General features: G+C 54.3%; 3 protein-coding genes across 3 annotated transcripts; all 3 read right to left on the bottom strand.

The window, feature by feature from the left end:
- Positions 1-152: 152 nt before the first annotated feature.
- On the bottom strand, positions 153-1544 carry CGCS363_v014638 (uncharacterized protein; the record flags this gene model as incomplete). Its single annotated transcript, XM_036646487.1, has 1 exon — positions 153-1544. The coding sequence occupies one exon, from the start codon at positions 1542-1544 to the stop codon at positions 153-155; it is 1392 nt and encodes a 463-aa protein (XP_036487995.1).
- A 3090-nt stretch (positions 1545-4634) lies between these two features.
- Positions 4635-5967, bottom strand: MSN1 (the record flags this gene model as incomplete). The annotated part of the gene is made up of 2 exons (XM_036646486.1): positions 4635-5612; positions 5674-5967. The coding sequence occupies 2 exons, from the start codon at positions 5965-5967 to the stop codon at positions 4635-4637; spliced, it is 1272 nt and encodes a 423-aa protein (XP_036487994.1).
- A 2357-nt stretch (positions 5968-8324) lies between these two features.
- On the bottom strand, positions 8325-10800 carry bglG-0 (putative beta-glucosidase G; the record flags this gene model as incomplete). Its single annotated transcript, XM_036646485.1, has 3 exons — positions 8325-10299; positions 10350-10665; positions 10713-10800. 3 exons carry the CDS (start codon positions 10798-10800, stop codon positions 8325-8327), a joined length of 2379 nt encoding a protein of 792 aa, XP_036487993.1.
- Between the last annotated feature and the right edge of the window lie 1327 nt (positions 10801-12127).

Raw genomic sequence — 12127 nt, 5'->3', positions numbered from 1 at the left:
GGGCGCCGGATGAAGAAATGGGTTTGATTAAATGGATATATCTAAGTCAGTGATATCTAATGCTTATGCTTTTGCCTCCATGCATGATCGATAACTCCGAGCTCGCTGTAATGCTAGGGATAGATAGGATGATTTCACCTCGAGGAGAGGCTTTAGTACACCAGCTTGAAGTCAACGTCCGACTTTCCAACCATGAGGGTATCCGGCAAGGGTAGTTGAGCGTAAAAGGGGTTCGGGCGGAAGGTGACTTCCTTGAGGTTCGGGAGCTTCTCCTTGCTTCCAAAAACGAGCTTCCGCAAGGCGTTCTGAATGCCGCTTTCATACTGTTTGCGGGCCTGGAATCCCAGCTTGTCAATTTCAACGTCGTGCCACAGCTCTGCCAGGTCGAGTATTTCTAAGGATTGCGGCAGGCTTCCCAAGACGTCGAACTTGTCCATCCTCTCCGGCTTGCCAAACAAGATGCCGATGTCGAGTTTGACGTTTCGCAGCGCCTTCATCTTGGGTAAGCAGGTGAGAGTGCCGTCTCCACCGACATGCTGGGAGAAGTTGGCGGCCAAGATGCCCTCAAATGAAAACGTCTCGAGGGTTTCGGCAACAAGACCCAGAGCCGTGTTGAGGTTATGCTCGCCGTCGGCAGCCTGGTCGGAAACGCCAGAAGGACTCATCTCGAGAAGCTTCAGATTGGGGCACAGAGCACAGATGGCGTGCCAGCCTGAACCCCACATGCTGCTGCGGACGAGCCGTACCTCTTCAACATGCTTCCAGCTGCCGTCATCGCCCCATCCGTCACCTGGCGGGAGGGCTGCTGGTCGGAAATGAGCAGATCCCAGCTCCACGGCCTTGAGATTGGGCAGCCTCAGTAGACATGGCAGCTCGCGGCGGGGCCAGAAAGTCGCCCCGGGAAAGTCGGGCATGGGCTCCAGCATGATACGGGTGAGTGAGTTGAGAACTCGGGGGCAGCCTTCGTCGGGTTCGATGTCCGGAGTAAGAATATCCTTGAGCTTCTGGTACTCGCCAGCGGCGAAGGGCATGCGCATGTGGAGGGTGCGCAAATTTGGCGTCGAGTAGAGAACGAGGGCAAAAACGATTTGAACGACTTCGAGATCCGTCTTGGCTTCCCGCATGAAGGCCTTGATGCGGTCCGGGAATCGGGACGACTCTTCCACTAAGTGGCGCCAATGGGTACGCTTGTACGGACATAGTACGTCGGTGGGATAGTGATCGCTGCCCAGACACGAGACGTATGAGAATATGCGCATGTTTGCGCCAAGCTCTGGCCGTTCTAGGAGAGTCTGCAATAGCGATTGAAGACGTGACCGGCCCCATAAGTAGACCGTCTGGTAAAGAGACGGGATGGCGAGATCCGACAAGCGGCGGCAGACGAAGGCGAGTCGGTACAGGGCGACGCGATTGCTCACGACGACTCCATCGGGATCGGTGTAGGCTGTGAAGGGGATGTCCAAGCCGTCAAGAGGTGGTGTCAAGTGTCCGACAATCTGGAGCAGAACCTCGTCGGGGAGGGAGAGCAACGTTTTCGAAGTCATGATGGGCGGGTGTCGGTGGTGAAAACTTGGGGTATCGTCGAAATGGGGCGAAGGCGGGCAGGTGAGATATTAGATCTTGATTAAGCGGTGTCGTATGCGAGAATGAGACAAGTCGAGCCCGGTGACACGTGAGATGAAAAGCCGTATGTACAGACTTTGAAGACGACGTGTGCCCAGGCGTGTCTCAGCCAAAATGGCGATTCGTGGGGTAGAGTGAGCGAGTGAAGAGCGAGGTGGTGACCTTATGTAAAGCGGCGGACTCGCTTGGCGCAGGTCCAGCGACAGCAAAGTCTGCAGATGGCCAGGTAGTTAAAGGGATGCAGGGTTGGACGCAGGAAGCTGGAAAGTGGGCAAGGGAAGAGAAGAGGAGGAGAAGATGAGACGGGCGCGTGGCGTAGCAAGATTCCCCCAGGTTTTGCCCCGTGGCTCTCCACTCTCTGCTTTCCGCACCCAGGCTCAGCAACAACGATGACCCCTTTGACGATCCGAATGCGGCGACAATTTGGCAGCGCTGCGGAAGGGGAAAGGGGGCCAGATTGCGGATTGCAGAATGCGCATGCGAGGAAGAATGTCGGGGTAAATATGGGTGAGTGTGGGTGGGATTTCTATTGTCCCGTCACGGTGTCCAATTGACGTGGAGCAGTCCCTTGATCCCGTCTTCTGCGAGCGTGCCGCCGAGTAATAGCGTAATACGTACTGCTGGAGTTTCCAATGTCGCCGTCACTTGGAAGAAGCGTCGGATTCATGAGAGACAATGTACCTGGCACATCTCAGCCCCAGCAGATAGCGCAGGCCGTTACCCTCGGCATTCCAGGCATACAGCCATGGCGATGCCGGCGTCGAGATGAGACTTTTTTTTTTCTCACGGTGCATTTGTTGCGGCATCGGGTTGCATTTTGGACTTGACGTTGCCGGAGGCGCTCCCGCTCTTCGGCTATCCAGGCTGGGCAGGCATCTCGACACCCTGTTTTGATGCCTGTGACCCTGGGTCTGGGCAGTGCGACGGCGAAGAAAGCATCCATGTGGTTGGTTCAGAGGGTTGCGACGCATGGCCCAGAGCTGATGTCTGCGAACGAGCCGATCGGGAGGTGGCACCCGAAAGGAAGAGTGCCTCCAGGGCTCTACCGGTCGGATGAATCAGAGTCGCATTCGAAGGAAGAGACGGCCGCCGAGGCACACTCATCTCGCACGCTTCAAGGCGGCGTGGCAGCAAGACGTAAAGAAGGGCCGCCAGTGTCGAGTCGAGGTGAGGGGGAGGGGCAGACAGAAAAGAAAAAAGGATAAAATAACGAACAAAGTGGGGGCGGACAGGGCTGGGTGTGAAGCGAACGATTGGCGGGAAGGCGCGCCAACATCGGCGGTCCCCTGCTCCTTTCCCCCCTTAGGTTGAAGGCATCCCTGCCTTACCCGGAAAACCAGGCCTTGCATCGTGACTGGCTGCCAGTTTCAACTTCCTGCCTTTTGAGCAAGTTTGGCCCACCGTTCGTAAACCAGTTGCAGGCGGTTGCAGTTGCAATGTTGGCGGGGAAAGGCGCATTCAAGCAATGCAGGAAGCAGTTATGGCAGTTGCAGGACGAGAAACTCGCAAGTCTGCATTCAGGTACAGCAGCGTTTTATTTACAGCGAGGGAGCCACTGAAGAACACCACCGGAAAAGATGTTCACTGCGAACACTGCGAACACAGAGAATGGCCGACAGGTATCGCTTGCACAGCAGAAACAGCTTGCAACCAATACCCAGCATTGGCCAAGCTTATTATGGGAAATGATCCAATTTATCACGCAATGGCAGTCCGGATCGACGTGTTTGTTTGCAATCTGCCTGGGTTATGCATGCTGCGGTGCTCCTTCTCCTGCTTGAGGTGTTGGTGGCTGCTCCTGATGTGTTCCTGCTGTGCTCCGTGAGGCAAGTGCGACGACGCCCTGTGCCTGCCCTGTCCTTCCCTTTTTTTTCTTCCTTCTTTCCTTCCTCCTATTCTTCGCTGACTGTTGGCCTCCCTCCTTCCTGCTTACCTAACGTTCCGGAGTCTGCACAGACCACATCCTCCTTCACCTGACAGGCCCCACCGCTCGCGTGCCCTTCAGCCTCAGGCATGCACACGTTCTCCAAGCTGCCCCCCCAGGCATCAACTGCCCAAATGGTCCTCGTGCGTCTGGTTCCGGCGTCTCTCTCACATTTTCCCCCAGGGCCTCCCTGCCCCCCGCTGCCAACATGATTCTCCAAACCCGAGAGATCACACCACTTTCCGGGCTCTTACGGATAATTTTCGACAGGGATCCCCACGGAAAGCCCCTCACCGACAGCTTGGGATGCGCCGCAATCGACCTTTCGCCTTGACGACCACGACGACGACACGCCCTCAAACACGATACACTTTCCCACTCTTCGTCTGCCCTCGGATGCGACCCCTTCTAAGCTTGCTGCGACAGTGCCGAAGCGAGTCCGTCCGACCCTTCTGACTTCAAAGTTGCAAGCCCATGTGTCGTCTTTGAAACTTGGGACCAGCTGATTCTAGACAGAAGCTTGTTTCTTCGTCTTCCGTCTCTTTGGTCTAGCCTCCAACGCTTGCCTAGGATGACTCTGTTAGTCGCAAAGGATCAAATCGAGGCCGGTTTCGCTGCCATGTTGACCGTTCGGCCAATTGGCTGTGCAGATTCAGATCTATCGGTTTCCCAGCCCCAGCAGAAATCGGCCGGGGAAACTGTCTTCAACGAGTCAAAGTCCACATGGCCGAGGCACAATCACCTGCATCCGGGGATGTGTTGGGGTCCACGGACATTTCCTTATCAGATTACTGCTCTGTCTCCCGTACTATTGGTACACCGGTATCTGGTCTAGACTCAGCTGGCCCTCCGCATCCTCGGAGCGTCCTCCGGCATTGAGCCGGCGTTGAATCCCCACGCTCACCGAACCCCCGAGATATCCTGTCAGACCTGTCAACGGCTATCATTCCACCCGATTCTGTGCAGCCAAGAGACTCGGCTCAATACAGGTTCTCAGTCTCTAAGTTGGGGCAACTTCGAGATGTCTCGCACCCATCACTCGCCTGCTGAATGACGTCTCGAGTTGATCGGTCCTTTTGACCAGACGTTAGTCCTCCAACGGCTCATAATTATCATCGCATCCTGAGTTCGTTCTGGTCTCATTATTATTGGAAAGTTCCCCAACCTTCAACATCCTGATCCGTTTACGCAGGACGACCGGATTCAATCGCCCGACCTCCAAATCGTCATCGGTTTCCTCCGCCGGACTGCCGTTAGTGTCTTCCGAATCTCCCCTGGCGCGTTCAGTCTCCGACAAGCTGTGGGAGGCTTTGCGCTTCCTCGGCCTCAATCCCTTGCCTGCCCGCTCCTTGCAGAGCCTGCCCATAAGGCCCGGCACGCTTCCTTTGGCAAGGGCTCTCATCACCTCCAGCGCCTCGTCTTCCGTCTTTCCATCCGCCAGCATCTGCTTCATCTTGTCCCAGAATGGCTTGCGCCGAGTGAACCATGACCGGCCATATGTGTCGTTGCGCCACTTGGCTCGATACTTTACTTCCAACTGCTCGACGGGCGCCTGACCATGAAGACCATGCCGGTACTCCGCCCAAAGCTCCTCTACCGTATCAGGTGTCGGTTTGAACTTGAACAAGGGCTTCTGGTTGCCGCATTCGTCTGTGATGGTCAAGGGACTGCAATACTTTGGGTTGTCGTACGGGTTGTGAGGCTCCGTTACGTCTTGCTGTCTCGAGTCTGCGCTTTTACCAATCTTCCTCGCGGCCTGGTTCAGTCGACGAAGTGAAGAAGGAACCTCAGCCCGAGGCGCCTTTTTGCCAGTGCTTCTCGTCCTCTGTGGCTGTGTGGGTACTGCTGTCGCTATCGGCTCCGGCCCTTCATCAATGCTCGCCTCGCTTTCGGTCACCGTCACTTCCGCTCGGGCCGGGCCCTGACCCCATCCCGGAGCAGTGGGGGCCGTCGCCGGCGGCGTCGCAATCGGAGGTGCCGGAATCCTCGCCTCGTTCGTCGCATCCGCTGCTGAAAGAATCCCTTCTCGACCCAGCATCTCTCCGATGCGCATGCCGGTCACTTTCTGTGCATCCCAATCAGTCAGCATCAAACTCTCGCCTTCGTCATACCCAAACCTAACGCACCGGGATGACATCCACCAACAACCTGCGCTGAAGCTCCCACTTCCCTTCAAACCCAACCTGCCACTTGCGTATCTCCTCGCGCCATTCCTCTTGTCTTCTTTGGATCTCCTCGTACTCGCGAATGTACTTTTTCTGCAGCTCGATCACGATCTTGGCGAGCTCGTTCTCGGTCTCGGGTGGCGGTGCGTCTCCCTGCGCGTGCGGTGGCGGTGCAATGCCCTCGTTGTTGTGAATGTCGTCGTCGCCCTCGCTGTCGGAGTAATCCACGAGCCGCACTCGTCCCGCGGTTATCATGTTGTGCCTGGCGCAGTTGTGAGAAGTTGGTTATCTGAGTAACGATTTGACCAGCTGCGGCCGATGGTAAACTCGCGCCTGATGCTAATGGCTGGATGATATCTTAGATGTCCCACGTCTTCCACAGACGACGTGAAATTTGTGGAACTTTCAGCGAAGTCCTAAGAACCGCCCTGTCTCGACTAGGCGTCTTATTATATTGCATGTCTTAACTGGCGTAAGGACCAACAACTCGAGACATTGACTAATGTCGCTTCTCCAAACATCTTTGTTGAAATTGTATCCAAACCGTTTTTGATTTTGTTTGTGTCTACAATCGTCCATTGTTCGCCCATCCCCAATGTTCCTGACATGGTAGTCGAGATTGGTCTATGCGTCAGGAGTGAAAGGGCGATATGCAACGGGAGATGCCCCTTGGCGTGTTTGCTATGTAGGTCCTGAGATCTTCGGCATATCTACCCGCTAGGAGTGTCGCATTTGGTTCGTTAGCTGGTCCCTATTGTCATGCAGTCACGGGATGTGTGCTGGGTAGTTGGTGGTTTATGATCACCGACTACAGGTCGATCAAACATCCAGCCCTCTCTGCGCTGCTGCTGGACAAACAGCCATGTAGACGCAATGCTATCCGAAGGTATTAATACTAGGCTCATTCCAAAGTCGATGTCAAGGCGAATTCGACAGATGAGTCGAAAGGTAGCGTGGCTTCGCTGATGGCTTCGAAAATCGCAGTTGAGAGTTGGCGGCGTTCGGTTGACCACGAAAGCTCTGCGATTCCACAGCGTATCAGCTGCAGCGCAACTTTATTGAGGCCAATGGGCTTCCAGTAGGCAGCAATATGGGAGAAGCAGAGGGCTACGAAATCGGTGTGAGGGGATGTAACATGTTTGCGATGGTATCACAGCTGTGGATGCAATCTCTGTCCAGGGAACTCATGCCCGTTGGATCCTGGTTGAGGGTACTCCTACCAGCGGCAGAATCTACGTTCTGCTCTCAACTTGAGATTTGGGACGAGTTGGTCACACAGGTTTTGCGGTGGAAAACCGCACAGATGTGACTCTTTCTTACCAGAGCGTATTTCAATACCTGACAGAGTTACCTTGAGAGTTAGTTGGTACGATGCCAGAGTAGATGCAACATGAAATCAACAGAAAGTTTAGTTCAAGCCGGCTTTTGTGAAATATCAGTACATTACAGCCTATATACTCCTGATGCTTAGTAGACCGGGAGAAGCTGGATAACAGAACAGCCCCAAAGAGGCCTCTGACCCCACCCAAAGAAACTCAGGATCGCGTCGTCTCCTTCCTGGCAGACCATGAAAGCGCCATTAAAGTCCGGGCCCATCTCTCCGGGATAGTACACGCCCTTGTCATTGAGAGTGAGACCCGGGGTACCGTCTGAGCACCTGAGCTCCACGGGTCTGCCGCTCGGTACCATCGCCGGCCCGCGCCAGGGTACGACCATGCCGGCAAACTGAGGCGAGGTGTTGTCGAAGTAGACACCAATGGTGTTGTTGTTGGCGTAGAATGTGGTCCCTTGGTTCTCGGGGACCAGGACGACGATGGCTTGGCACTCGTCGCCGGAGACGTAGTTGAGCTCGTGGTCGTGAACATTAGGCCCGTTCCCTGGGGAGTCGGGATAGAGCATGTTGGCACGGAGGCGAAAACCGTCGGTGCCGTCGGAGGCTCTCGCGGTGAGGCTGGCTGCTGTGGCGGCGACAGCGAGGAACGCCGTTTGAAGGAGGGTTTGCATAATCATCTTGAAGGTGCGGGGTGGATTATAACAGATCTCAAGGTTGATCCGGGGTACGTGTCTTCGGAACGAACATGAGATAGGGATGAAGCTTCACTGGTGAGAAGACTCAAGACTTTCCGTGGGATTTCGGTGCTATTTATGCTGATCTTGGATCTAATTATGTGACGTTCCTCGATGTGGTAATGTGAAGTCATCTCAATATTGTATCCCCGCACTCATACATCCGCTTTCCTAGCTGCTGCGCGATATCTACAAGATGACGGGCTTACTATGCCCTATTCAACTCGGAACTGCCTATAAAGGACTCGAAAACAGTTCATTTTCGATGAATAGTCTGCGGTCGGGCGCCTGCCAAGGCTGACGTGCCTTAACAGGACGCTGTCTAGCTCGTATCCTCGAAGCCATATTACGTGCATACGCCGTAAGATCAGACATACGTAAGCGAGGGCAACAAAGGGTATAGCGAGCAATCTGCAAAGCAAATACGAAAAGTTTTGCGTAATGAAGCCACGAGTTGTAAGTTGATCGACAATTGTGTAGGTAGCTGGAGCCCAGCAGGCTACTTGTCAATCCAGGTGACAAGCAGTATGCCAGTGTCAATCCCTTCAGCCCAGGACGGAAAACATGGTCTCAGCTGGGAGGTCTCTAGAGCTGAAACCAACTCTGAAGGTGAACTGTCCGCCAGGAATAACCCAGTCCTGTTCAACAACGTCCCATAAGCTCAGATCCCTCCGCAACACCCCAAACTCGACGTCAGCACTAGCACCCGACTCAATCATAACCTTCTCAAACCCCCTAAGCACTTTTTGCGGGGTTCCTTCCGGAGCTCCTATGGGATAAGACAAGTAAAGCTGTGGAACGGCATGCGCAGACCGGTCGCCCGTGTTTGTGACCTTGGCTTTGACGGTGACAAGCTCGTCCCATAACTGTGGGTTTCCACCAGGCTGTGTTTTCAAGGATGCATCTGGCCGAGCCGTCACCGAGCTGTTCCCCTTCACAAGGCTGACGTCGATTTTGTTGGCTTCAATGGCAAAAGTGGTGTATGTCAATCCAAAGCCGAATTCATACAACGGCTGAATATTCTGGGCGTCGTAATGGCGGTAGTCAATGAGCTGGCCCTCTGTGAAGTCGGCCTGCCAGGCCAGGGGGTCGGAAACAGGTCCAGTGATGTTGACGATTGGCGGGCCAGCATCGGCTTCGTTACGCGGAACAGTGTACGGAAGACGTCCCGAGGGAGCAACATCACCCCAAAGAAGATCGACGATTGAATTCCCGCTCTCCTGGCCGGGGTAGTGCGCCAAAAGAATTGCTCCGATCTTGGTGTGGTTTGCCCATGGCATGGTGTTGACTCCGCCCGAGTGTGTAACCACGATAGTGTTCCCGCAGAAGTCAGCGACGTTGTTGATTACAGCGGTGGAGTTTCCGTCGAGTTCGAAGGAGGTGCGGTCGAAGCTTTCGCTGGCAAATGTCTGTTGGAATACGACGCAGATCTCGGGTGGGGGATAGATTCCCCTGAAGTCGTTCTTCGCCAGGAGCTCGTTGTTAGTGGCGTAGAGTACCTCGGCGCCCGTCTCTGCGGCCTTGGCTTGGATGGCTCTGAGTGGTGAGACGATGTATGATGCGCGGCCTGTGCCGGAGCCGCCGCCGATGATCATGGTACCGGTGTTGATGCTATCGGGGACTTCGGACGGGCGGTAGAACCCGTCGGTCATGTCCCCTGCATCGTTCCCGAAGACGCCGATGATTTTGGGGCTGCGCAAGGGTAAAGTGTTGTTGTTCTTGACGAGGACTGTGCCGGCGGCGCCCATCTCGCGGATGACCTTTGCGTGGTCGCCTCTTACATCCCGGCCATGCTCGAAGACAAAGTCATCAGGGAGGAAACCGCCAGCTTTAGCAGCACCGAGACCAACCTCTTGGATGAGGGTCACCCATCTGAGTGCTGGGTCTGCAGTGGGATAGTCTTCGGCATCTTGACCGAGGAAGTAGTACGGTGTCATGATGTTGCGGACCATCTGGCCAATCCTAGCTTCGGAGACGGTTCCGTTGCTGACGGCCTCGAGCACTCTGTCCCCAAAGTAGAGAACGGACCCTTGATAAGACGGAATGATGCCAGGCATCTCCATGTCTAAGCCCGCATTGATGGACTCCGAGGTGGAATGAGTTGCGAACCAATCACTAACGGTGTACCCTTGGAATCCCAGCTCTTCGCGGAGGAGTTTGGTCAAGATGTGGGAGTTTTCGCAGGAGTAGGTCTGGTTGAGGCGGTTATAGGAGCACATAACGGACGTGGTTCCGGCCTTGATAGCGTCGGTAAAAGGCCAGAGGTAGAGTTCATGGATGGTCCTGTCGTCGACGTTGGCGGATATGGCTTCCGCCCGGGTGCCATCTGTCTGATTCGTGTTGGAACGCTGGGTCTCTTGCTCATTGGCGATGTAGTGCTTCGAACAAGTCTGGACTCCTGCATCCTGAACACCGTGGACGGTTTGCGCGATTGATATTCCGGCTAGGTAGGGGTCTGGACCGAAGCCCTCCCAATTCCGCCCACCCAGAGCGTGACGACCCATAGGACCCGTCGAAGGTCTGTTGGCAATTAGCTGCTGCGATTGTCACATTTACAGTGATTGACTTACCCAAGCATTACGTGCCCACCCTTGCCCTTAAATTCCTCACCCAGAGCATACCCCCGACGATAGATGAGATCCCGGTCGAAGGTTGCAGCAGCTGTGATGCCTGAAGGGAAGACGCTGACTAGATCGACACGGTTGATGGCTGCAGGACCGTCAAGAAGACACAGGCCTTGAAATCCGAGCCGGGAAATGGGGGTGATGACGCCGATGCAATTGCCTGCGGATGAGTTGCCTGTAATCATAGACACCTTCTCATCGAGGGTTAGTTTGGAGACGAAGTCCGAAGCCATTGCGGCGGCAGCGTCCCAGTCTCGGGTCCCTGTTGAATTGTGAGCTACTTGATGACTGATGGTGCTCTTGACGTACCATTATTCTCGGAACGGGAGGCATGTCGAACGGCATATGCGCCGTGGACTCCGAGCAGCAGAAGGGAGGCATTCAAGACGCCCAACATGATTGAAGAGGTTTACGAGGAAGGGTTAGGATGGTCCTGTGGGTGTCTCAAGCTTCACATCGCGGGTGAAGAAGATCTTTATATATACTTTCAACTTCCAACATGCGGCAATAGGTGGTTACCTTACCTCGGCTGGATCAATCGTCGTCGTTGCTACAATGGTATTGCCGCTCGCATGACTGACGACAGCCTTGGGATAAACTGTGAGGTTCGTCATTTCGGACCGATTCTCGATAACCAGGCTCAGATCGGAGCTTGGGGATGCGGGGATATTTCCGGGGCTTTTCGAATCCTTGATGGAAGAAGGCATCGGCACGGATTGGGAGTGGAGTCTTTTGACCCCGGCCTACCAACTACCTCCTCTCGAACGCGATGATACCGTAGGTACTGAGCCATTAGTTTCCTGTTTTCTTAAGGGTAAAAAGCTGAGGCCTCCCGTGATCTCGTATCTCATGACGTGGCCGCTGACTATCTAACCTTTGCTTTTCATTCCTGTGCTCCCGATATTAACATCTTGAAGACTCAGGACCAAACGCAAATCTTGTGGCTTTTCGCAGCGACAACGAGTCACGAGGGCATGTTCTCATCGATACTGATGGTGAGCATAGATAGGCGCCCTTCTCTCGGGGCAACACATGGCGAGCATGCAGGTGCAATGGGATACAAGCGCACATTGGACGATTTGCCGACATTGGACCGGAAGTCGGGAAGAATCTCGTGCAAAATGATGTCAAATACGCGTATTTCAATCGACGCTTAGAAACATGTGAGTTCCAAGCGCGTATACGATGGTATAAATGAGTTCGGCCAACGAATGCCGTTAACCCCAATGCAACAGTGTTCATCTTTGCGGGGTCTACCCCGGCTTCCCCGCATGTCAGCCCACCTTCCGTTCGACTTCAACCGGGGTACTTAAGCTTACTTACCACGAAGAGCGGCCATCCTATGTGGTAATGGACCTTTTTCGTATTTGAGGATTAGTTGAGAAACAAAAGGGCCGATGTCCACTTAAACTGGTCACGCACGTCATGTTCAATGGATCCTTTGTCGGGCTGGGAGAGCTGCATGCTCCAATTCATCTCGTACCAGATGGGCCTGTCTTCTAAGACAACCTTGGCCGACAATCCTCGTCATTCACATAGCAGATTTACCAGTAACATCTGGTTTCGATCGTAAATAGCCAGAATTGACCAAGAACGAACACGTTTTCGACTTCCTATCATGTTCGCCCCCTCGTTCAAGTTCATGCTAACGCTTCCGGTCCTCGGGCCAGATATAGTGCTAAGTGAACTCAGTATTGTTGACACCCTTTTGTGAATTAATATGC

Source organism: Colletotrichum siamense (genome assembly GCF_013390195.1).
Source record: "Colletotrichum siamense strain Cg363 chromosome Unknown KSG_Cg363_contig10, whole genome shotgun sequence".
NCBI classification, from domain to species: Eukaryota; Fungi; Ascomycota; class Sordariomycetes; order Glomerellales; family Glomerellaceae; genus Colletotrichum; species Colletotrichum siamense.
The sequence above is the reverse complement of the archived record's forward strand: the minus strand, read 5'-3'. Positions and strand labels throughout refer to the sequence as shown.